Below are 25490 nucleotides of genomic sequence, written 5' to 3'. Positions count from 1 at the left end.
TCTCTTGCCAGCAGGCAGATTAGCTGGAAGTGCTAAAGGATTAAAAAAAAATGACCACATGCATTTAAAAACTTGGCAAGTTGCCTATTTTCCCCGTCTGCAGTGCAATGTGAGGCTCTCAGCCGAATATGTAGTCAGCATTTCGTCTATTTTAATCATGTATAGTTCAGAGAGAGACTCAAATGGGCATATCAGCAATGCTGCAGAGGTGGTAGCCAGAGTTGGGAAGGTTAATTATTATTGACAGGATCTGCATTGGCCTCTGCAGTCCCTAATAAAGTTTCTGTGGTATAATCAAACAGCACCTGCAATTCTGAACCTTCTCTTGAAATTTTCAAGGAGAAACGCTACTTTCATGTTCTTTGTCAGCACTTCCAAATGTGCAGTCTTGTTAAAGGTTTGTGGGGGTGGGGAATGGATAATTAGTATTTCTGATTGATTCCCAGTGTGATGCTGGGTATCAGGGAGAGAAATTGACATTTTGGTTTTGTAAATCGGCTTCAGATGTAATTAATTAGTTGTTTGATCATACCAGGCCTAGCGCTCAACCTTTTTTTAATTTTCCGATTCGAGATGGTGTGCACAGAGTTTTATTTCTGCCAGATTTACCCCACTCCCCAACCAACCCACTGAGCCACCCCTGCTTCACATACCTAGAGAAACTGGATGATGGCCTGTTTCTAATCAATACTGGTGTCTAACTTGCCCCAAATACAAGAGGGAAAGGACATCTTTTCTGCTCCCTGTGGGAAGAGATGTCCCTGCCTGCAGTTACTGTCGTTATCTGTGCAATCCTTGCTGAGCTATTTTCCAAGAATCAGCTCCTTATCGGCTGTCTCCAAGTTCACCCTCCTAGCAGGTGGATTCCTGATGCTGTAGACACAATCACAGGATTGGCAGCTGTAGAGACTTGGCAGCCTCACCGAGAGATATGGAAGTTGCAGAGGCAGGCTGGAGACCTCAAGGGTCTCAAACAGGCCGAAGGACCTGTTTCCATGCTGTAAACCTCTATGACTCTAAATGGGGTTGCACTCGGAGGCATAAATTTAAACTATAAATTCTGAGGGTTAAACAGGCAGGCCCCTAGCAATGGAGGGAAATCCCTCCAGCAGTAATGTTTGGGCTGCTGGTACGGCCTATGCTGCTGGCCTGTTTGGAGTCTCTGGGTGGGATTTTCCGATCCCATCCGTGGCAACCCCACTGCCAACGGGAATGGAGAAGTCAGTGATCAGCCAAAATTCCATTCACTGCGGTGGCAGTGGAGAATCCCAGCTGCGGACAAGCTCGGAGGTTTTCGGCGTCTATCTTCGATAGAGCCCTAGCCTCCTCAAATGCTGGGAATGCTGCTCTGCAGTGGGCCTGCTAAATCGCCCATATATAAGGCTCTAATTATTTAAATTGGCTGCTCACCATCTTCCTGGTGGCCGGAATGTGTCGAGAAGCCAGCCAGGTAGTGGAAGCAAATACGATAGCGACTTTTAAAGGGCCTCTTGACAAATACATGAAGAGGATGGGAATAGGGGGATATGTTCCCCAGAAGAGTAGGGGGTTTTAGTTGAGTCGGGCAGCATGGTTGGTGCAAGCTTGAAGGACCTGTGCTGTAATTTTCTTTGTTCTTTCTGTGATTCTCCATTATTTTCCAGCCTCCCTTACCTCCAAACCCAAGAAAATTCTGCTCATACGTCCATGGGTGCTGATGCATTTGTCAAGGGGCCATTCTGCAGAGTCTGTCTAAGTGACTACTGTCAGGTTGCTCGATTGCTTGTCCTGTCCTTGCCTGGCATCTACTCGAGATACCGGACAACATGCAGGAACAGAACCCTGGCTAATTCCTTTCCTCCCTGACCCCCATTACAAATGATGTGGAGATGCCGGCGTTGGACTGGGGTAAACACAGTAAGAAGTTTAACAACACCAGGTTAAAGTCCAACAGGTTTATTTGGTAGCAAAAGCCACACAAGCTTTCGGAGCTGCAAGCCCCTTCTTCAGGTGAGTGGGGATTCTGTTCAGCATATAAAGACACAAACTCAATTTACATGAATAATGGTTGGAATGCGAATACTTACAACTAATCAAGTCTTTAAGAAACAAAACAATGTGAGTGGAGAGAGCATCAAGACAGGCTAAAAAGATGTGTATTGCCTCCAGACAAGACAGCCAGTGAAAATCTGTGGGGGTTACAAATAGTGTGCCATGAACCCAATATCCCGGTTGAGGCCGTCCTCGTGTGTGCGGAACTTGGCTATCAGTTTCTGCTCAGCGACTCTGCGCCGTCGTGTGTCGCGAAGGCCACCTTGGAGAACGCTTACCCGAATATCAGAGGCCGAATGCCCGTGACCGCTGAAGTGCTCCCCAACAGGAAGAGAACAGTCTTGCCTGGTGATTGTCGAGCGGTGTGTCGCACGTGAGAACACCGTCCACCAGGTACACGGTACATACTCTTGCAACTCGGCCAACGTTGTCTACCTGATACGCTGCAAGAAAGGATGTCCCGAGGCATGGTACATTGGGGAAACTATGCAGACGCTGCGACAAAGGATGAATGAACACCGCTCTTGGTATGGTTGTCTTTTCAGTGCTTATTATTGGCAACCCAACTGTCCTGCTTTAATATAACAACTGTAATTGTCAGAAGGATATTAACTGTATGGGAGTGGAAGGCTGTTCTAAGGTATCGAAATTCTCTATCCGGCAATGCAGCTGATGTCAGTTTAATTTGTCGTCTTGTTATCCCGTGTTTACATTAACCAGCAGTTCCGATCCCAGCTGATGTTACCACTGAACAGTTAGGCCCTAGAATGGAACCCTGGCTCAATAGACTGTAACTTTATTATTTTTTTGTTCAGAGATAAGGTTGAACAGAGTCACAGGACTGCCAATCAACATTTAACAAAAGAATAAAACATTTATTAAACATGACAAGATTGACTATAACATACTATTCCTTTACCTCACCTATTTCTTCGCAGGCGTACAAAAACTTTTAAGAGTAACACAAGGTACAAAATATAGAACATAGAACATAGAACATTACAGCGCAGTACAGGCCCTTCGGCCTTCGATGTTGCGCCGACCAGTGGTACCAATCTAAAGCCCCTCTACTCTACACTATTCCAATATCATCCATATGTTTATCCAATAACCACTTGAACGCTCTCAACGTTGACGAGTCCACCACAGCTGCAGGCAGGGCATTCCACGCCCTTACTCTCTGAGTAAAGAACCTACCTCTAACATCTGTCCTATATCTCTCACCCCTCAATTTAAAGCTATGTCCCCTCGTGCTAGCCAACACCATCCGAGGAAAAAGGCTCTCACTAGCCACCCTATCTAATCCTCTGATCATCTGTATGCCTCTATTAAGTCACCTCTTAACCTTCTTTTCTCTAACGAAAACAACCTCAAGCCCCTCAGCCTTTCCTCATACGATTTTCTCACCATACCAGGCAACATCCTGGTAAATCTCCTCTGCACCCTTTCCAACACTTCCACATCTTTCCTATAATACGGCGACCAGAACTGTACGCAATACTCCAAATGCGGCCGCACCAGCGTTTTGTACAGTTGCAGCATGACCTCCTGGCTCCGAAACTCAATCCCTCTACCAATAAAAGCTAACACACCGTACGCCTTCTTAACAACCCTATCAACCTGGGTGCCAACTTTCAGGGATCTATGCACATGGACGCCCAGATCCCTCTGTTCATCCACACTACCAAGTATCTTACCATTAGCCCAGTACTCTGTATTCCTGTTACTCCTTCCAAAGTGAATCACCTCTCACTTTTCTGCATTAAACTCCATTTGCCACCTCTCAGCCCAGCTCTGCAGCTTATCTATGTCCCTCTGTAACCTACCACTTCCCTCCGCACTGTCTACAACTCCATCGACTTTAGTGTCATCCGCAAATTTACTAATCCATCCTTCAACGCCCTCATCCAAGTCATTAATAAAAATGACAAACAGCAGTGGCCCCAAAACAGATCCTTGCGGTACACCACTAGTAACTGAACTCCAGGATGAATATTTCCCATCAACCACCACCCTTTGTTTTCTTACAGCTAGCCAATTCCTGATCCAAACCACTAAATCACCCTCAATCCCATGTGTCCGTATTTTCTGCAAAAGCTTACCATGGGGAACCTTATCAAACGCTTTGCTGAAATCCATATACACCACATCAACCGCTTTACCCTCATCCACCTCTTTGGTCACCTTCTCAAAGAACTCAATAAGGTTTGTGAGGCACAACCTACCCTTCACAAAACCGTGTTGACTATCCCTAATCAAATTATTCCTTTCTAGGTGATTATAAATCCTATCTCTTATAATCCTTTCCAATACTTTGCCCACAACAGAAGTAAGGCTCACCGGTCTATAATTACCAGGGTTGTCCCTACTCCCCTTCTTGAACAAGGGGACAACATTTGCTATCCTCCAGTCTTCTGGCACTGTTCCTGTAGAAAATATATCTTATACTATTATGTTCTTGCTAAGGGGACAGTCCATGTAAGCCAACAGGCCAACTGTGGTTAGACACACCACACTCTGAATCCAAATGGCAGATGCCACCCAAAGCAACTTCTTTGGATTTCTCATCATGTCCCCCCAGATGTTTGTCATACTGTGAGCCAACTCATCTCACTGGAACTCTGGCTTCTTTCTACATGAGAGTTTCCAATCGTCACTCGTGATGAACAGTCTTTGAAATCTTCTCCCACACAAGGCTTTCTTTCAGATGACTTTCCCAAGAATCCGCATCCAGGCCTTCAGCTCCAGGACCTGGATTGGCAGTGTGAGTTTGGGTAAAGGAGAGTTAGTGAGTGAGCAAGTTTGGGCAAGAGTAAGTGGGTGAGTGAGCAGGTTTGGGTGAGAGCAAGTGACTGAGTAAACTTGGGTGAGAGTAAGTGAGCAATTTTGTGTGAGATTGAGAGTGAGCAAGTTTGGGTGAGAGAATGAGTGGGTTTGGATGAGAGAGTGGCCAGAATTTTACTGTCCTGCTGCCACGGGAATTGGAGCGGGTGAGCAGCGTGGACCATGGAAAGGTACTTTGATCTCAGGTAGGATTTTATGGTTTTGGGACGAACGAAGCCATAAAATCCCGCCCAGTGAGTGGGTCTGGCTGGGAGAGTGAGTGGGAATCCTGAGGCTGGTATTTATCTGGACGCGCACTCAATGTGCCCTCCTCCTACTGCCTCCCCAAATGCCTATTCACAGAGCAGATCAGGAGAAGAGTAAAACCCAGGAAAAGAGGCAACCCACTTCCGACCCCTACTTTTGTGTGAATTTGATGAAGGCCAGCACGGAATATGTGTCACCAGAGACACATGCATGGTCAGCGTCAGTTAAATCCAACTCCTTAGCACCCAGCCCCTTCTCTGGTGACCACGAATTGGGGCCTAGTCTGTATCTCTCTAAGTCTGCTTCTTAAACAAAAATACAAAACACGGGTTTTATTGGTTAACTCTGCTGTTTGACATTTTTTAATGGTAATTTTTATCAATTACATTTTAAAAATTATCAATTTATTGCTTTGACATCGATTTTTAAAACATTCATGTTTAAAATTGTGCCTGAATTTGCTCGTCAGCCCCTTGAATGAAAAAAATTGTAATGTGGCAACCCCAAGTGAAAAGGTTGGACAAGCCTGGGCTTGAAGGAGTGGTGTCCAAATCGGCAGATGAATCTACAACAGGGGATATAGTGGGTGTTCTGGAAGTTTCTATCTGTGTCTGCTTCTGTTCACTGTGTACTTCAATGATTTGAATGTAGGCTAAATGGGCTAGAGGGAGTGGTGCCCAAATCGGCAGATGAACCTACAACAGGGGATATAGTGGGTGTTCTGGAAGCTTCAATCTGTGTCTGCTTCTGTTCACTGTGTATATCAAAGATTTGGATGTAGGCTAAATGGACTAGGGGAAGTGGTGTCTAAATCTGCAGATGATTCTGAAGTTGGGGACATAATTATGAGGACCAAAAGATATTGATAGGATAGTGGAATGGGGAGGTGGGGGGGGAAAAGAGACACGGTGGCACAGTGGTTAGCACTGCTGCCTTACAGCGCCAGGAACCCAGGTTCAATACTGGCCTCAGGTGACTATGTGGAGTTTGCAAGTGCTCCCTGTGTCTGTGTGGGCTTCCTCCAGGTGCTCCGGTTTCCTCCCGCGGGCCAAAGATGTGCAGGTTAGGTTGATTGGCCATACTAAATTGCCCCTTAGTGCCAGGCAGACTAGCTGGGTAAATGCGTGGGGTAGCAGTTATAGGGCCTGGGTGAGATTGTTGTCGATGCAGACTCGATGGGCCGAATGGCCTCCTTCTGCACTGCAGTATTCTATGAAATGGCAGATTGGAATTTAATTTCCATAAATATAAGGTGCTATTGGTCAAAATAATGAAATTAATAATTATATTTTGAAAATGGGGTCATTTGGAAGAGCAGAGGCTCTTAATGTTCCTGTTCATAAGGCATTAATATTGCATCTCAAGTGGTTCAGAAAATAGCTTAGAATATAATAGTTAAGATGCAATTGTGAATCTGTATAAAGCTTGAGTAGAGTACTGTTAAAGTACTGTGTTCAGTTTTGGAGTCTAGTCAATAGGGAGGATGTTGAGGCAATGAGAGAATTATGCCACAGAAGCATTCGGATATTGAGCTCAGGTGGCTCAGTTGGTAACACTCCTGAGCCACAAGTCCGGGTTCAAATCCCGCTCCAGGGCTTGTTGGCCAAGGAAGGAGTGATTGTGCGGATCAGAGCAGATTGTTGAGCAGCCTGCAAAAAATCTTTGCAAAATATCATTCCCAAGAGGGGAAAAAGTGTGAAGATGCACAAAACAGACAAACTAGGATGCTGCGGGATGATAAGCTGGGGAGTATATAGCCCAGTTGAGCCAAATGGCCTGTTTTTGTGTGATTTCTGTGTAATTGTATGTTTTTCAAAAATTTGAATGTTACAACTTATATGTTTCATCCAACGTGTCCAGGTAAGATTTCAACTCAGATCTGAGAGATGAAAGGGAAGTAATATATTTAACCTGCCATGATCACTGCTTTGCCTAGCGATTAAAACAGTGGGCAGAATTTAATCCAGGCAATGGGAGTTTCGCTGGCCAGCTGGAAAGCCAGTGAGAGCCCTGTGTCGCCTCCTTTTGGGGAAGATCCGCTGTATTAATTCCCAGTCAGGCACTTAAGTGGCCAGTGACCATAATAAGCCTTCCCTGGGATCAGGGAGCTCTATTAGAGACCACCAGCTCATCATTGACATCAGGGCCATCGGAGGTGCAGTTGTAGCTGCCATTAATGCATCCACCTGAGGTGGGATCCATAAAGGACCTAAGCCACAGATGAGTGAGGGTGGGATGAGGGTTGTGGGGACAGTCATTGACTAAAGGGTACCTGGGGACTCCGAAGAAAGGACAGGGTGTTGGCTTTCCACAAGCTCACCTTTTTACTCCCTCTATCTTCCTGACACATAGAGTCCCCCATGCCGTTCCCTGGACTCCTTCATAAGGGGAAACACCCTCCCTACACCTACCTTGTCAATTCCCCTGAGAATCCTATACCTTTCAATAAGGTTGCCTTTCATTCTTCTAAACGCCAGTGAGTACAGCCCAACCTACTCGACCTCACCTCAAGGAAATCTCTCCAGACCCAGCATCAACCTTCTCTGACTGCCACCAATGCTAGTATATCTTTTCTTAGATAAGGAGACCAAAGCTGTATTCATGGTATTCCAGATGTGGTCTATCTAGTGCCTTGTATAATTTTAGCAAGACTTCCCTATTTTTACAATCCATTGCCTTTGAAATAAAGGCCAACGTTCCATTTGCCTTTCCTATGAGGACAGCAATCCCTGAGCCTTCCCACCTGGTCTTAATTGGGGCAAAGGGAGGTCCTCAGACAGTACCCGCCTGCCTGATTAAATGCCCCACCCCCCACTTTTAACACACCTCAGGAGAGGGCATTAAATTCTGCCCAGTGTCTTTCCATCTACTGTGACTGCACTCTCTCTGTTAGGTGAGTCGACTGCTCACCTGCAACATTATCAATACCCAGCAATCCTCCCTTGATACACAATGGAGAGTTCAAGGGAAACTGAAATGAAGCTAAAAGGATTCAACTCCTCTCGTATGTGACATCTATACTCTCTCTGAGAGCTGCAAATAATGACGCTGCTGCACAGGTTTACCAAGTGAGAGGAATGTGATGTAGAGATGAGTGGGTGTGAAAAGAAAGATGTGAACCAAAAGGATTTTCATACACATCTGCCAGGTTGGATAGTTTTCAGGTTGTTTGCATATGAGGAGAACTAACGCGGCTCTGCCCATTACCCATGCTTTGCCCTTGAAAGCTCCTTCTGAAATTGTTTGCTGTTTTCTCCAGAAGGAAAGCAGCTTGTGCTGACTTCTGAGTTTTTTAATATATATATATAAATAAATCAACACCATAATCAGGGGTTGGTTTAAAAAGAATTTCGAGAAACTGTTGGTAGATTAAAGGAGATTAAATACCATTAATTAATTATCCTGTTTTAATAAAGTCTAAGATGGGAGAGAAGTGCTAATAAATGCTGAAAATATGATAGTTAAACTGCACTTTGGCAGCGGCTTTGGCTTTGAAGTCCTAATATATCTCCGTGGAGCAGTCTTGCTTCATATCATCAGGTAATCTTATTGCTCCCTGGCTTTTGCTCATTGAGTAGTCAGTCTGGATGTGCAAGAATAATTGTGGATTTTTTTTTCCCCACTAAAAAAAAATATTGATTTCTTTGAAAGCTGTTTCGAATATTCTTTTTTACTCCTGCATTTAAAAGCTTCCAATCATCTTGGCCTCACTCCAGCAAAAGTGAATAAGAGCCCTGTCCTCCCGATGATTTATGTTTTATTTTTGGTGTCGTTCTTGTCTAGTCAGCACTGGATGTTCAGATGGTGATCGGAGAGTAAAACCATAAATGCTGGAAGTCAGAAATAAAATCGGCGAGTATGGGAAGTACACAGCAAATAATTCAGCGTCTGAAAGGGAGAAAAAAAGGCCAATTTTTTTGGCCTGGCTCAGAGCCGGTATGGTGAAGGTGAAGAAATCCCTTTACTAGATTTAAATTTAATAAACTTGGGATGCGGAGGGGAACGCAAAAGAAGGGGACAAAGGCTTGGCGGTATTATAACGAGACTATTAATCCAGAAACTCAGCTCATGTTCGGAGGACCCGGGTTCAAATCCCGCCATGGCAGCTGGTGGAATTTGAGTTCAATAAAAAATGTCCGGAATTAAGAATCTGCTGATGACCATGAAACCATTGTCGATTTTCGGAAAAATCCATCTGGTTCACTAATGTCCTTTAGGGAAGGAAATCTGCCCGTCCTTACCTGGTCTGGCCTACATGTGACTCCAGAGCCACAGCAATGTGGTTGACTCTCAATTGCCCTCGGGCAACTAGGGATGGGCAACAGATGTTGGCCAACCAGCGATGCCCATGTCCCACGAATGAACAAAAAAAAAAGGTAAAAGCTAATGTTCAATTCGGTAACAGTAGTTATATATTTTAACCCTGGATCTCTCTGTTGCTCTCCCCTCTGTTTGACTTTATAAAAGAATGGATTCAGCACTACTCTGTCACTTCTGATGGAAGCTTCCACCTGAGACATTAACCAATCTTGCACCTTCAGCTGCTGATCATTCTGTCGTGCAGTTCCAGCATATTCTGCTTTTTTTTTTTGCTGACTGTTTTTTTACAATCGAGTTGCAGTGTTTGGGTCACGGAACGACAACACTGATAAACCAGCAGATTCGCTCTTGCATTGAACGTATTGAAAAGCTCCCTTGTCAATGTAATGCATTGTGTATTTTACAGGAAATCATTGCATGGGGATCCCCATTTGACTGCATTGCGGCTGAAATGTAAAACCTTAAGAATAAACCATCGTAATAGGGCCATTTAATTTCACCTAAATTATATGCTTTCGGGCATATCCACGCAACGCTTTGTGCATTATCTGGAATTCTTAATAGTTCTCCAGTGAATGTGGCTCTAAAGTTGCCATTTGTGGGGTTAGGATTGCAATCAGCCTGATGACACACACTACCTGAACAAATTACAAAGGATTGAGACCCGAGGGTAAGGTACTGGGGGTGAATCGGCACTTCCAGGAGGGATTTTGATTGAAACAAATTCAATCTGGTTTCCCAGTGTGTTCGGTACCTACAGGAGAGTTTTTTGAATAAAAAAATATATATATAAGTATTAACATGCTCCATTAAAAGGCTGCAGGCTCCCTTGGGTGTGATAGTGAGTGCTATGTTTTGTGAATTCATTGAATTCACACTGGTACAAAGAGTTGCTATGGAAACGAATCAATCTGCAGCTTCGTTCCCTAGAGCAATGATGTACAACCTTTTTGGAGCTGGGGAATAGATACATGTCACAAAGTGAGTGGGCTACTCTGTGAGAATGCAAACACCTCATACATAGAAACTGTAAGATTCGCAGCTAGCCAGGGGCAGGTTGTCCACCTTCTTCCTCCTCTCCTGGTTGCAGGTGGCGTGCAGCCTAAGGAGACCAGGAGTGCCGATGGGAGAATAAAAGGAGGTATTTTTCATTAAATCCGGCTCAGTTTTCAATAAGGAAATAAATGTACTGCAGACTAGTCCACAACGTGATGAGATAGCAGGTTAACTGGCATAAGAAAGAAGCTAATATCTTAATTATTAATAAACAGTAGGCACAAGTGATTGATGTCATAGACATTTTACATTCAAACCACAGGTTCTTTTCTGTGAATTCATCTGTTAATTGGACACAGAAACGCAGTTGCATTCCTTGCAAGCTAGTGGTGCTGCCCTGCTACCAGTCAGTTCTAACTAGATATTTTGACGTTTTTATCCCAAACTCTCTCTCCTTTCTATGCAGAATAACTGTGTTTTTTGCATTTTCAGTCATATTTCAGTTGCTAACTTCTGTTACTATTTTTGCTCTTTTTGGGCACTTTTCCCTGCTCAGTACAAATTTTAGCTCACATGGACAAATACACTATCTCTTTGCAATTTTTCTAGCCCTATGGAGGCAACCTTTGGGGACAGGGCCCAGGAACATTAGAAAAAGTGACGTCTAGCCGGGTCTCCCAACTTTACCCACCTCTGGCCACTTTTCTCAGGGTCAGGCTGCATGCCTAGACGGCAGCCTGCCTGACAGCAGAAGGAAGCCAGTTAAGATCATTGTAGCACCAATTAATTGGCATTTCCTAGGGCAATGACAGTTTGCCGGAGGAGCAATTTCTACAGCTCGAGAGGGCAGTTAGTGTTTTGGAATTAATTGCAGAGTTATCTTTAAATGAACATAAAGGTTTCGTTTAGCACATCTACAACCAGGGGATGAGATGAGAGTGGTGGCATTTGACATCAAGACAGCATTAGACTAAATGTGGCATCAAGAAGCCCTAGCAAAATGGAAGACAATTGAATTGGGGGGAACATTCTCCATTGGTTGGAGTCATATCTGGCAGAAAGGAAAATGGTTATGATTGGTGGAGGCCAATTATCGCAGCCCCAGGAGCTCACTGTAGAAGTTCTTCAATGTAATGTCTGAGGCCCAACTATCTTCAGCTGCTTCATCTATGACCTTCTGTCCATCATGAGGCCAGAAGCAGTGATGCTTGCTGATACGGTGTTCAGTATCATTCATGACTTTTCAATGACTGAAGCATTTCATTTCCACATGCAGCAAGAATTGAACAACCTTCAGTCTTGGGCTGATACGTTGCAAGTAATATTTGCACTGCCTAAGTGGCAGGAAATGGACATCTCCAACAAGAGAGAATCTTGCCATGTCCCATGACACTCAGTGGAATCACCTTGGCCATCAGCATTCTGCAGGCTACCATTGGTCAGTAACATAAATACTGTGACTACAAGAGCAGGTCAAAGGCTGTGCATTCTGTGATGTGTAACTCGCTTCCTGACTCCCCAAAGTCTGTCCACCGTCTGTAACAGCACAAGTCAGGAATATGATGGAATACTCTCCATTTGTCTGCATGAGTGCAGCTCCCAAAACACTCAGGCTGACCACCATCCAGGGCCAAGTATTCCGTGTGACCGGTACCCCATCAACCACTTTAAAAATTCACTCCCTCCATACTGGTACACAGTGGCAGTAGTGTACACGCCTACAAGATGCACTGCACAACTTGTCAAGCATCTTTTGACAGCACCTTCTAAACCCATGACCTCTGTCACCTAGAAGACAGCAGGTGCATGAGAACACCACAACCTGCAAGTTCCCTCCAAGCCATACACCATCCTGACTTGTAACTATATTGCCTTTCCCTCACTGCCACTGAGTCAAACCCTGGAACTTCCTTGCTAACAGCACTTTAGGTGTACCTCACCAGATGGATGTGCAGCGACTCAAGAAGGTGGCTCAACACCACCTTCTCAAGGGCAATTAGGGATGGGCAACAAATGCTTGCCTTTCTCGTGAAGTTTGCTTACCATGAAAGAATAAAAAAGAAATAGTGTTAGCCCGCAGATGAAAATACCTGATAGTTCTAGATGGTAGGAGTTGTATGTTCCAACATTGGTGGCACACCTCCACCTATGGCTCCCCCTTCCTTGATGTGGAGATGCCGGCGTTGGACTGGGGTAAGCACAGTAAGAAGTCTCACAACACCAGGTTAAAGTCCAACAGGTTTATTTGGTAGCAAATACCATAAGCTTTCGGAGCAATGCTCCTTCGTCAGATGGAGTGGTCTCTGTTCTCAAACAGGGCACAGACACAGAAATCAAATTACAGAATACTGATTAGAATGCAAATCTCTACAGCCAGCCAGGTCTTAAATGCACAGACAATGTGGGTGGAGGGAGCATTCAACACAGGTTAAAGAGATGTGTATTGTCTCCAGACAGTACAGCTTGTGAAATTGTGCAAGTCCAGGAGTCAAGCTGTGGGGGTTACTGATAATGTGACATAAATCCAACATCCCGGTTTAGACCGTCCTCATGTGTGCAAAACTTGGCTATCAGTTTCTGCTCAGTGACTCTGCGCTGTCGTGTGTCGTGAAGGCCGCCTTGGAGAACGCTTACCTGAAGATCCAAAGCTGAATGCCCGTGACTGCTGAAGTGCTCCCCCACAGGAAGAGAACAGTCTTGCCTGGTGATTGTCGAGCGGTGTTCATTCATCCGTTGTCGTAGCGTCTGCATGGTTTCCCCAATGTACCATGCCTCGGGACATCCTTTCTTGCAGCGTATCAGGTAGACAACGTTGGCCGAGTTGCAAGAGTAGGTACCATGTACCTGGTAGATGGTGTTCTCACGTGAGATGATGGCATCCGTGTTGATGATCCAGCACGTCTTGCAGAGGTTGCTGTGGCAGGGTTGTGTGGTGTCGTGGTCACTGTTCTCCTGAAGGCTGGGTAGTTTGCTGCGGACAATGGTCTGTTTGAGGTTGCGTGGTTGTTTGAAGGCAAGAAGTGGGGGTGTGGGGATGGCCTTGGCGAGATGTTCGTCTTCATCAATGACATGTTGAAGGCTCCGGAGGAGATGCCGTAGCTTCTCCGCTCCGGGGAAGTACTGGACGACGAAGGGTACTCTGTCCACCGTGTCCCGTGTTTGTCTTCTGAGGAGGTCGGTGCGGTTTTTCGCTGTGGCACGTCGGAACTGTTGATCGATGAGTCGAGCGCCATATCCTGTTCTTATGAGGGCATCTTTCAGCGTCTGGAGGTGTCTGTTGCGATCCTCCTCATCCGAGCAGATCCTGTGTATTCGGAGGGCTTGTCCGTAGGGGATGGCTTCTTTTACGTGTTTAGGGTGGAAGCTGGAGAAGTGGAGCATCATGAGGTTATCCGTGGGCTTGCGGTACAGTGAGGTGCTGAGGTGACCGTCCTTAATGGAGATGTGTGTCCAAGAATGCCCCTTCCTTGCCATATGCTTGAGTAGCGCCCATCACTCTTGGAGGGGCTGCCAGCTGCTCTTATTGTCCTTTCCACCTTAGGTGTTTTCCCATCCCAGCCCTAATTGATTATGCTCCCACAAGCAGCTTCTTAATTAACCATCTCCAGGAAGATTGTACCTGATATCCTGTATTCTGCTTTTCCAGTTCCCAACCTGGAATTCATTCTGACATGCATGGGACCAGCTCACTAATGACAAAATTCGACTCCTTTGTGTTGACAGAGCGATCCTGTGCTGAAAGTAACTTGGCTGTAAAATAGATTTCTTTATTGTTTCTACATGTTAGATTTCTAAGGTTCAGCCTTGTCAGCTCAGGCAGTGAGTAACATCAGCCACATCAGAACCAGACTAAAGTAGCAAACGGGATTATTCACAGGTAATTGTGTGCAGTAGCAGCAGTAACAGCCAGCTGTCAGTCATTTCAAATAACACAGTAGCTTTGAAGCAGTTCATGAAAGGTTAAACAGATAACCCAGGCAACTGAAGCCCTTTTGAAAAATACAAAACCGTTGCCAGCCGATGGCCATCTGTTTAGATTGTAATGTTACTTAATTGTTTGGTGGAACATGTCAGTTATTTCCATCATTTAGTAGTTTGTTTTCTCAAACGCTTCTAGGTGCAGGTAATCAAAAATATTGGCTTCACTGGCATTTTGCTGACAGACTTCCGACAGGGTTAGAAGAAGAGAAACAAACTTTTGAGTATGCAATTTCAGAAGCCATTTTTAACCATCTTTCTTAAAATAATTAATTTTGAAGCTAAGTAAACTAGTACAAAGAGCAAAGCCATAACCAACGAACAAAAGAATGCTCTGTTTTAAATCATAGACAGCATTCTTTCTGGTTGTATCACAGCTTGGTATGACTCCTGCTCTGACCAAGACCGCAAAAAACTACAAAGGATCATGAGCAAAGCCCAGTCCATCACGCAAACCAGTCACCTATCCATTGACGCTGTCTACACTTCCCACTGCCTCGGAAAAGCAGCCAGCATAATCCAAGACCCCACACACCCCGGACATACTCTCTTCCACCTTATTCCATCGGGAAAAAGATGTAAAAGCCTGAGGTCATGTACCACCCAATCAAGAACAGCTTCCTTCCTGCTGCCATCAGACTTTTGAATGGACCTACCTTATATTAAGTTGATCTTTCTCTACACCCTAGCTATGGCTGTAACACTACATTCTGCACCCTCTCCTTTCCTTCTCTATGTTTTCTCTGTATAGCATGCAAGAAACAATACTTTTCACTGCATACTAATGTATGTGACAATAATAAATCAAATCAAAATCTACATTTAACCAACTTCTTAGCAGGGAATAAGAAGAGATTAGGTGAAAATTCCGGAAAGCAAAGACAAACTGAAATTAAATTATTGCGGCGCTTAAAGCAATATAGTCAAATATTTTGCAGGCAGTTCAATAAAACAGGATGGCTATGATGGGAATATGACCATTGAGAGGTAGACAGAATAACATAGATAGCTATGGATGGCATTAGTTTTGGTATTTAACAGGGTAATAGAACAGGTAGCCATGACATTGAATGATGAGATGAGCAATGAGAGAAGTATGTTTAAAATAAGAAAGGGGCTGTATTGAAGAAACTAAACAAATTCAAAATGGATCAGGTCTTGGTCAAGATGGATTGCACCCATGCATTTTAAAAATAATCTAGGGAAGAGATAGCAGAGGCATTACTACACACGTTTAGTAACTTCCAGGCAATTGTAGACGAGTCAGCTTAACATCGGTGTAAATTAAAAAAGAGAAATTAGAAGAACACCTAGAAATCGAAAATATAATCATTAACAATCAGCATGGATTTCAAAATCTTTCTTGGCTAATATTATTGATTTTAGGATGCAACAGGGTAGATAATGTCAGTGCAGTGGATGTAATTTATCCAGATTTTCAAAATGCCTTCAATATGATGCCCCATAATAGAGCAATGGGTGGGTGGGTGGGGGTTTTAGAGGGGTGGAATGGTCTATGCAGAAAGGGACTATAACAACTTACAGGAGGACATTAATAAACTTGCAGAATGGGCCAGTAAGTGGCAAATGAAGTTCAACACAGATAAATATGAGGTAGGAATTTTGGTAGGAAGAATAGAGGTGTAACTTTATATTTAAAAAGTACAAATCTAGGTAGGGTAGAACAAAGGGAACTCCAGAATACACTATGCCAATGACTAAAGGTTGCACCACAGGTTGGAAGACCATAAATAAAGCAAATCGAGCACAGCGTTTTATTTATAGAAATGCAAAATAGGGAATTTAAGCTATAAGTAAAAAGCAAAATACTGCAGATGCTGGAATCTAAAACAAAAGAAAGAAAATGCTGGAAAATCTCAGCAGGTCTGGTAGCATCTGTGGAGCGAATAGAGCCAAGTGTATTGATTAGACCCACAATTATGAATACTGTATGCAGTTCTGGCTGCCATTTTATAAAAAGGATATAAAGGCACTGGAGAAGGTGCAGAGAAGATTACAAAGGTGATACTCAAAACATATGGGTATACATATCAGGAAAGAATTGACTGGGATCCTCTTTTTCTTGAAAAAAGGCGGCTGAGGGATGACCTAACAAAGCTCTTTGAAATTGAGAAGGGTTTGATAGAATGGATGCAGAGAGAATGTTTCCACTTGTGGGAAGAGCGTAACTAGAGATCATCAACATAAGATAGTCCCCAAGAAGTCCAATAGACAATTCAGAAGAAATTTCTTTAACAAAGAGTGGTGAGAATATGGAACTCAGTAGCATAGGGGGCAATTGAAGTGAAATAGAATAGATGCATTTAAAGGGAAATTAAGGCGGCAAATGAAGGAGAAGGGCATAGAGAGTTCCAATGATGGATTTAGCTGATTCAATTTTGTTTCTTCAAGGAAAACCAGTTCTGATTTGTGACTCGCTGATCATGGTCTTATGCCTCACTCTTTGTGGCATTAGCCTCAAATGCAAGAATAGAATCCTGAAGTGGATTTTAACTTTCTAGCATTCGATAAACACCGTGTGTAACACCGTCTCTCATTTTTGTACTTTTGTGATGAATGTTTTCTGTTTGCAGCTAAAAGAAGGAGAGCAATTTTGCAAGATTGTAACAACCATGGGGGAAGAAGCTGGTGAATTTCTTGCCAAAGGCTATCTGGGCCTCGGGCTGATCTACAGTCTCCAAGCTACAGACGGTAAGATGATGAACAAGGCGGTATAAGTACAGCATCACGTCCAAGAGATTGCTTCTGTAGGTACTTGAAGCAAAGCGTGCTTGCTTTGGTATAGTCAAAGGCAAGTGCTTAATTGTTTGCCAGCTTCTGAATAAACACAGAGCGTGGGATTTTCTGGCCGCGCTCACTCCATGACCGGAAAATCTTGCCCAAGGTCAATGGATCTTTGCATGGTCCTGACCCACCTGCTACGATTCCTGTGGCGGGCGGGACGGGAAAATTCCGCACACGATTTTTCCTGAAAATGCAAATCTTTAAATACAGTTTTCTAAAAATAAGTTTTCTTTTTTCCCCTATTTTTGTTTGTTTCATTCTTCATTCTGACAGCTCAAAACAAAGAGGATTGGCCAATGGCTGTTCCTAGACTGGTACCAATGTCCCCTATAACTGGCAGTTTGGAAAGGCAGGGAGCACCTAGTTGTATCTTTTCCTGGTTGATATTTGACCCTTGACCAGCAGCCTATTATCTAAACATATGTTTATAAACCCAGAAGGCCATGATAATTGACTGGTTAGTGTTATCTGGCAACCGTCCCCACATGCACTCCTTCTACCTTCTAAAAAGCACAATGACCTATCTCTTTTTTTGTCAGAACAATTCAAAAGAAAAATGTGATCCTATACTGGTCCTATCAAAACTGCTGAATATTTCCAGTTTTTTAAAAATGTATTTCCGATTTTCTTCATCCACGTTATTTTGCTTTTGTAGGAGCTGTTTCCTTGTTTTCAAATAAAAACACAATCCTGAAACCATGGTGGGGTTGGGGGTGTGAAGAGGGCTTAGCCCAAGGAAGTGTGTAGTTTGGGTTGGGGGCTGGGTGGCCGTTAAAATCTGCGAAACCTACCATCCTAACCAAACCCACCTCCAACCCACCCATTTCTGGCCACCAACCTACTCTCTGGATTTGAACTTTAATTATGTTACTGAGGCTACAAACCTCATTGTAATGCAGGTTCACAATTGCAGCTGTTCATAGAATCATAGAATAGAACCCCCACAGTGCAGAAGGAGGTCATTAGGCCCATTGAATCTGCACCGACCACCCAGGCCCTATTCCCGTAACCCCACACATTTACCCTGCTCATCCCCTGGCACTAGGGTCAATTTAGCATGGCCAATCAACCTAACCCACACATCTTTGGAGTGTGGGAGGAAACTGGAGCACCCGGAGGAAACCCATGCAGACACAGGGAGAACGTGCAGACTCTGCGCAGACAGTGACCCGAGGCCGGAATTGAACCCGAGTCCCTGGCGCTGTGAGGCAGCAGTGCTAACCACAGTGCCACCCCAAATATTTGCTCCAGGTGACGCTCAAACTCACAACCGTGGCATAGCCCGCTGGCTGGACTGCTGTATAAATACCACATACTAACCGATTGTGCCACTAGGGCACATATTGTTGGTCAGGTTTCCCAAGGATTGGGGAACCTTACTGTTACATCCCGGCAAGGACTTTGTGGATTCAGAAGATAAGTGCCTTTTCCAAATCAATCCCCAGGCCTCCAATTTCCTAATCCTCTTCCCCCCCCCCCCCTCTCCCCGGATTACTGACATGGTTCACATCCCCCTGCAATAGTTGAGAAGTTTACTTTCATTAAGGGATGTATGTTGTAGAGGTTGCAATGTGCAGTTCATCTCAACCAACAAACCTTCCTTCTGATTTTGGTTACTCGGAATATTTTCTCCAGGTTTTATTCTGTAACATGGAGTATGTTTTTGTGGATGTAATTTCCTTAATGTGTCAGTATCTAATGTTCTAATTAACTGATTTGTGTTGCATTACATGTAACGTGGCCTAAGAAACCTTGTGTTTAGTATTGCAGCTGAAAATTAGCAAAAGGGCTTTTGTATTTTGATAATGGCCTATCCCTTTGTTTGTGGTATTTGCATTGCACGCACTGAGTAAAAGGAGGCCAGATTGCAGATGATCAGATATTTTTAATTCACTGCCATTGTTGCTTGTTAACTAATTTTAATCGAGTTGGTGGTATTGCCAAGAGGGAAAATGAATAATTAGTTCATTATCATTAGTAAAAAAAGCCGCCTTTTCACCTTTTGCTGCTTCCCTCCTGTCCAGTGGTACCTTTTCGAATAGGCCAATATCCATAGAAACCATTGAAACCCCACAGTACAGAAGGAGGCCATTCAGCCTGCACCGAATCCCACCCCAGGCCCTCTCCCCACAAATTTACCCGGCTAATCCCTCTAACCTACACATCCCAGGACACTAAAGGGGCAATTTAGCATGGCCAATCAACCTAACCCGCACATTTTTGGACTGTGGGAGGAAAACGGAGCACCCGGAGGAAATCCACGCAGACACGGGGAGAATGTCTCTGTGGAGTTTGCACAATGACCCAAGTCAGGAATCAAACTCTGGAGCTGTGAGGCAGCAGTGCTAACCACTGTGCCGCCCTGGATATATGGATATATATACATCCATATATATTACCTCAACCATTTGAACATAAACAGTATTTAATTCTGATGCATCACTAATAAGCATCTCAGAATTGGTTGTTGGAACATGATCAGGTGCAGGAGACCTTGGTTTTTTTTCTCTTCCCTAATCTAGGGGCATCAAAGTAAATCGTAGTCCCATTAACACCACCCTTGTTGAAATCTGCTAGTGGTTGGGAATTGCTCACTTTAGTGAGCCCCTGAAAAATTGGGGAAATCAATGGCGACCAAAATGTAAGCTGCGTTTATAGGACACTCCTCATAGCAAAACTTCTGAGACCACTTTATGGAGGAAAATATCAATTGGGAGTTTGTTTACCAAAGGATCTTTTCAAGGGATGCTTTTTAAAAATAAATTCACTATACCATAGACATGGAAATTAAGAACACAGCTGTTGCACCACACTGCCCATTGTACTGTGTGCTAAAATAATACATTAGAAATAAAAAAAGGCTTGTATTTAATGCGTTTCCACATCACTGATTATCTCGAAGCACTTAACAGTCAATTAAATACTTCTGTTTTATTTTATGAAACTCAGAAGCCAATGTGCAAATAGCAAACTTTCACCAACAGTAAGTTAGTAATGACCAGATAATCTGTTTTGTGGTGCTGATTAAGGGTTGAAGTTTTGCCAGGACACCAGGGATGACTCCCCTACTCTTGTCCAATATATTGCCACGGAATCCTCTGCATACATCAGAAATACCAACTAGGGCTTTGGTTTAATGTCTCATCCGAAAGATGACAGGCCGGATTTTACAGCCTCGCTCGACCCGAGACCGGAAAATCCTGCCCGAGGTCAACGGACATTTCCATTGTCTGCCGCTCACCCTCTCCGATTCCGTGGCAGGTGGGATGGTAGAATTCCGGCGGACACCTCTGATGCCACATCACTCCCTCAGTACTGCACTGGAGCGTCAGCCTTGACTTTTATGCTCAAGCCCTGGGCTGGGACTTGGACCCTGAACCTTGTGATTCAGAGAGTACCACAAGCTGAGCAGCTTCATGCAGTGACCATGTTATTGAGTTTAATAAAAGAAGATAAAATGGTTCTAGCTAAATAGGGCATTCCCATTTTCACGGAATTTTTTTGAAGTTGATGAAACATTCTAATCTCTGTGTCATTACTGTGCAGTTATTCTAAGGAGCACCCGAGATAAACTCCACAAGAAAGCATTGACAGCTCTCAAAAAGTAAGACTGCATATTTGATTTTATTTTAGAATAAACTAGAATTGAGAGTCCAACTACCATTGATGGCAGTTTGAACTAGCTGAGTGGTTATCATAGGATTTGCTGTCTTTGTGTGAGGATATCCATATGTGTTTGTTTTTTAAAAATAAGGGATTGAGTACTTGTGGGAATTAAATGTATTGAATGGGCTTTCTTGAATGAGTGTTTTATGTCTATCTTGAAGTGTGTAATAGATATTAGATCTTTATTTTTGTTCATCTCAGCATGACTCCCGAGGTCTGCACTTGACAGATACTGGGTGAGTTGCCTGGAGAGTGTAAGGGAAAATGGTGGTGGGTGGGGGAGCATGGATTGCCATGAGTCAGCACTAAGTTTGCATAGGGATTATAAAGGTCCTTGAAGGTGGCGGGGGTTCATAAATTGGCATGAGTTGTCACTCAGTTGGCACCAGAGCTATAAGGGACATTGGGATGAGTGGGGGGCATGGGTTGGCATGAGTTGCATGTATGAGTGGGAGCATAAAGAGTGAGACCTAGTGGGCCTAATACTTAACAGAACAAGTGGGATGAAATATTAGAGAACTGAGGCAGGCCTTTTAATTGTAGAAGCAATCAAGCAGTAATAATGTAATCATGGTGATAAGAACTTTGGCATTATCTCAATAAATGGCTATTGAAACTGCAAGTGCAGATTTTTTTGGCAGTCCCTGTTGGCACCTCCAATCTGTGTCCAGGGGGGCAATAGACCTAACTTTATCCCACACCCGGCTCCCTGGATCGAAGATCCGTCCATTTAGCGCATTTTTTCCCAAGACGGGTGCGGTAAGTTGGGTTAGCCAGATCATAGAGTTAAAATCAGGCCCGTTGTTAGTATTAGACTGCCATTCAATCTTCTATCGCATTGTACATGGGAAATTGAGACCAAATGAAGTATAAAAGAAAGAACAACTTGCATTATATTGCAAGTCTGTAATATCAGGCACTTTGCAGCCAACTAAGAACTTTTAAAGTGTAGTCATTGTTACTTTGTAGGAAATACAACCTTTGAGCAGAGATAGCGATGGGCAAAGTCAATAAATTGCATTTGCAGGGCTTGAGGACTAGTGTTTAAATGCAGTTAGAGAAACTCTGGGAGAGATCAGGGAGGAGGATTAATCCCATGCACATAGACGCCAATTCATTTTGTTGTACAAAATAGAAGCATTTACATGAGGTGCAGTATAAAATTTGATTAAATCATTACAGGTATTTTAGACCTGATTGATACAAGGCTTTTCTGTTCCCCACACATTCTTCAGAAGTTACCAATGATTTTAAATAATATTTTATCCCTTCAAAATTTGTTTAACTTATAAACGTCTAAGTTTACATTTAAGGAATGTTATTTGTAATATGCCAGCTCCTATCTTTATTTTACCATTGTAAACCATTTAACATGATTATAAACCTGTGATTATAGGGACCACTTAAAAAGATTGTGATTTGTTTCCAAACATACAATTTTTCTGGAAATGATTCATAGGCCACTTGATTTCTGATGGTGAAGTCATGTCAATATTGACTTTTTGGGATGTACTGAAATAATGTGAAGCTCTTTTGTTGCCAGCAATAATTTTACAGAGTTGGGCAGGTCACTCTGTTCAATTCAGGAAGTTCTTGCTTAATGCCCTTTGTTGATTGTGTTATCATTTACAAAGAAGGCAGCAAGTTAGAGATTCGACATCTACATAATAATTTGCACTAGTAACAAATTTTCTTTACTCTTGGATAGTTGAGTGTTGAATACATAAGAAATTCCACCACCATGATTAAGAGCCTAAAGACACTGTAAACTGTATCCCCCTTTCCTCATACTGGAGTACATTGTAAGAAGTCTCACAACACCAGGTTAAAGTCCAACAGGTTTATTTGGTATCACAAGCTTTCGGAGCGCTGCTCCTTCCATCAGGTGAGTCACTCATCACTCACCTGATGAAGGATCAGCACTCCGAAAGCTTATGATACCAAATAAACCTATTGGACTTTAACCTGGTGTTGTGAGACTTTTTACTGTGCCCACCCCAGTCCAATGCTGGCATCTCCACATCATGGAGTACATTGACACAGAATGGCAAAAGTTGAAGCTTAGAAATCCCCCACCTCGCGTCAGAACAATGCTAGAGCTTAATTGGCCAAAATAATATAGACTACCAGCATAGGATACTGACTGCAGAACTACCCTCGCCTTCCAGAATACTGATTATCAGGCATACCTGGAGCTGAATGCGAAGACTCCCAGGCTCCAATGGTAGATTTAATCAGTTAACCGTTTGGACTGGTCAGTCATTAAGGAGACATGCTACGTAGCTGGGAGTAGGAAGTTACGAAGGGGATAGAGTAAATAAGTGAGCAAAACTATAGCAAATGGAGTTCAAAGTGGATCTAACAAAGATAAATTGGATTGCATTCTTAATGACAAAAGATTAAAACTGCCAAGGAACAAATGAATGTGGGTGTGCAGGAATGGAAATCACTAAAAGCTTAATAAAAAGAATAGTCAAAAAAATGAAATGGGAGTTGGAAATCCAAAATTCAGAGAATGATGAAATTAGAATGTTAATTAGATACGATGCTTGTTTTTTTTAATGAAACACTTTTATTTTTATAATTTCACAACTTCTGACAATAATTCATTAGACTTAAGAAGGGATTAAACACAAAGATGAGAAGAGAATAAACACAAATTTAACTTTATACAAATCATCTTTCATATTTCATTCATGTGTTTACTTTTGAAGAACAAAAGATTTGTGGAACATAATGCCAGTCATATTCTATGGATCAGAGTGGGGATTTGTCTGTGTTTGATTGTCTTATCTAAGTAAAAGGTTCATAATAATGCCTCATTGAAAACTTGTTCCATATGTCTTGTGATTTCTTCAATGGTTTCATTGAATATCTAAGGAATCTAATTTTTCTGAGCAATCAACATTGCTATATGAACCATTAACAAAAATGAATGGTCATAAAATATCAAATCAAACTTGAAAAGGCATAGATAGAAGGGGAAACGAGTGATCAAAGGGAGAAATTAAACAAAAACCGATCTGTTTACACTGACTAGTTCAGCTGCTTGATTCTGGAAGACTCCTGTTTCCAGCCCAATTTTGCTAATACAACCAATCAATTTGTTTGTACGTGAACCACATTGCATAAGTGAGCAACATTGAGGGCTTGTAATTCTTGGTTTACTCAGGCTTGTTCAGCAAGTGTTGTCAATTGTGGCCTACTTGAGCTTGCTTGAAGCTACATATATTCAAATGTCGGGATCTGCCCTCTGCAGGCAAAAGGAATATGTCCAGGCATCATGCCTCTGGTGAATTAAATAATTTGAATTAAAGTGTGGGGTACAGTTGTCCACTGGGGTGTTCTCTATGGCAATGCTTTGACCAATCAGGGTTGACTTGCCAATCAATTACCACCCTTTTCTCATGCAGTATCAATTGTTGTACGTTTTGAAATTTGGCATTCTACTGTCTGTCCTGATGAGTGCAGGATGAAAAGCTTTGACAGCATGTCTATTTTTTTCAGAATATATGGCTTTGAGAAAAATATTCCGCAGGCAGGAGAGGGAACCTTGAGTGTTATGATTTTACCTCTTTTGCTCTCTCCACTCAAATCAGCCAGTGGAGTATAGACTGGGGGTCTTAAAACAAAAAAGGATAAATCCCTCTCTTCCAGGCCTGTATAACTTAATGCTTTTGAGGCCACTGGGAGATGTTTGTTTCCTCATTGAATGAAAGACCCGATCAGTTCCAACAGACAGCAAGAATCCTTAAAGAAAAAAGATCCCATAATATAAAACCAGCGCAAGGGAAATCTGGCTTCTAAAAACAATTGTGCAAAAATGAAGATCTTTCTATATGTTCTGTAATTTTCAGGAAAAAGTTTGTTTTCAGTACTTCAGCAACGTTATTGTACCTTGGGAGAAAAAATTGCATTTTTGTTACCAATACTATTTATGCTTTGTTGACATTTACTTGTGTCCTGTAATAATTGGTTTTGATAATAGGAGTGAGCCAGACAGATCAGAAATTTACAGTAACTGCATATTCAGTTTTAGAGTGCTGTGGTTATCCGATCTTAATGTAGCATTAAGTATAAAATATTAGTGGCCAGGCTATTTTTTTCAAAAAAGTAAAATGTTTGGTGTTTTACCGTGGAAATGCCACCTGTAAATGCATTCAATCATAGCAATTGAATCACCTGAAAACTGTTGCTATGTAACAGCTGTTCGAGATTTTATAAATCAGATGTCCTGAAAGAAGAAAAGTCTCCTTTTGGTTTACTGTTTCCCTTTATATTGAGTTTCTATATTTTCACTTTGGCGTTTAGCATTATAATTCTCATTTTCTGTCCCTTTTTTATAGAGCACACAGCTTGGATTCTGATGACCATCAGATTACGCTCTACCTCTCCCTTCAATTGGCCTTCAACAGGCAGGTGGGTGTAATTGTCCTAATTCCTGCGCGTGCCATTGGTATAATATTTCTGCTCAGGCAATGACATATTAGGCTTTTTAGGGCAAGCGACACTAACAGTTAAAGCACTTGGAAAATGCAGAAACATACCATTTGGCCCATCGAGTCTGCACCGACTCTCCAACAGAACATCCCACCCAGACAGTA

General features: G+C 42.9%; 1 protein-coding gene across 1 annotated transcript in view; it reads left to right on the top strand.

Annotated features, from left to right (window-relative positions):
• LOC144504409 (tetratricopeptide repeat protein 7A-like) overlaps window positions 1-25490 on the top strand; it is a 272644-nt gene that overhangs the window by 115662 nt on the left and 131492 nt on the right. The window contains exons 12-14 of the mRNA XM_078229665.1: window positions 17010-17127; window positions 20767-20824; window positions 25233-25305. Coding sequence (XP_078085791.1) covers window positions 17010-17127; window positions 20767-20824; window positions 25233-25305 — 249 coding nt within the window. The remainder of the gene's footprint in view (window positions 1-17009; window positions 17128-20766; window positions 20825-25232; window positions 25306-25490) is intronic.

The sequence above is a fragment of the Mustelus asterias genome, chromosome 15 (genome assembly GCF_964213995.1).
Source record: "Mustelus asterias chromosome 15, sMusAst1.hap1.1, whole genome shotgun sequence".
Classification (NCBI taxonomy): domain Eukaryota; kingdom Metazoa; phylum Chordata; class Chondrichthyes; order Carcharhiniformes; family Triakidae; genus Mustelus; species Mustelus asterias.
Note: the sequence above shows the minus strand (reverse complement) of the source record. Positions and strands in the feature narration are given on the sequence as shown.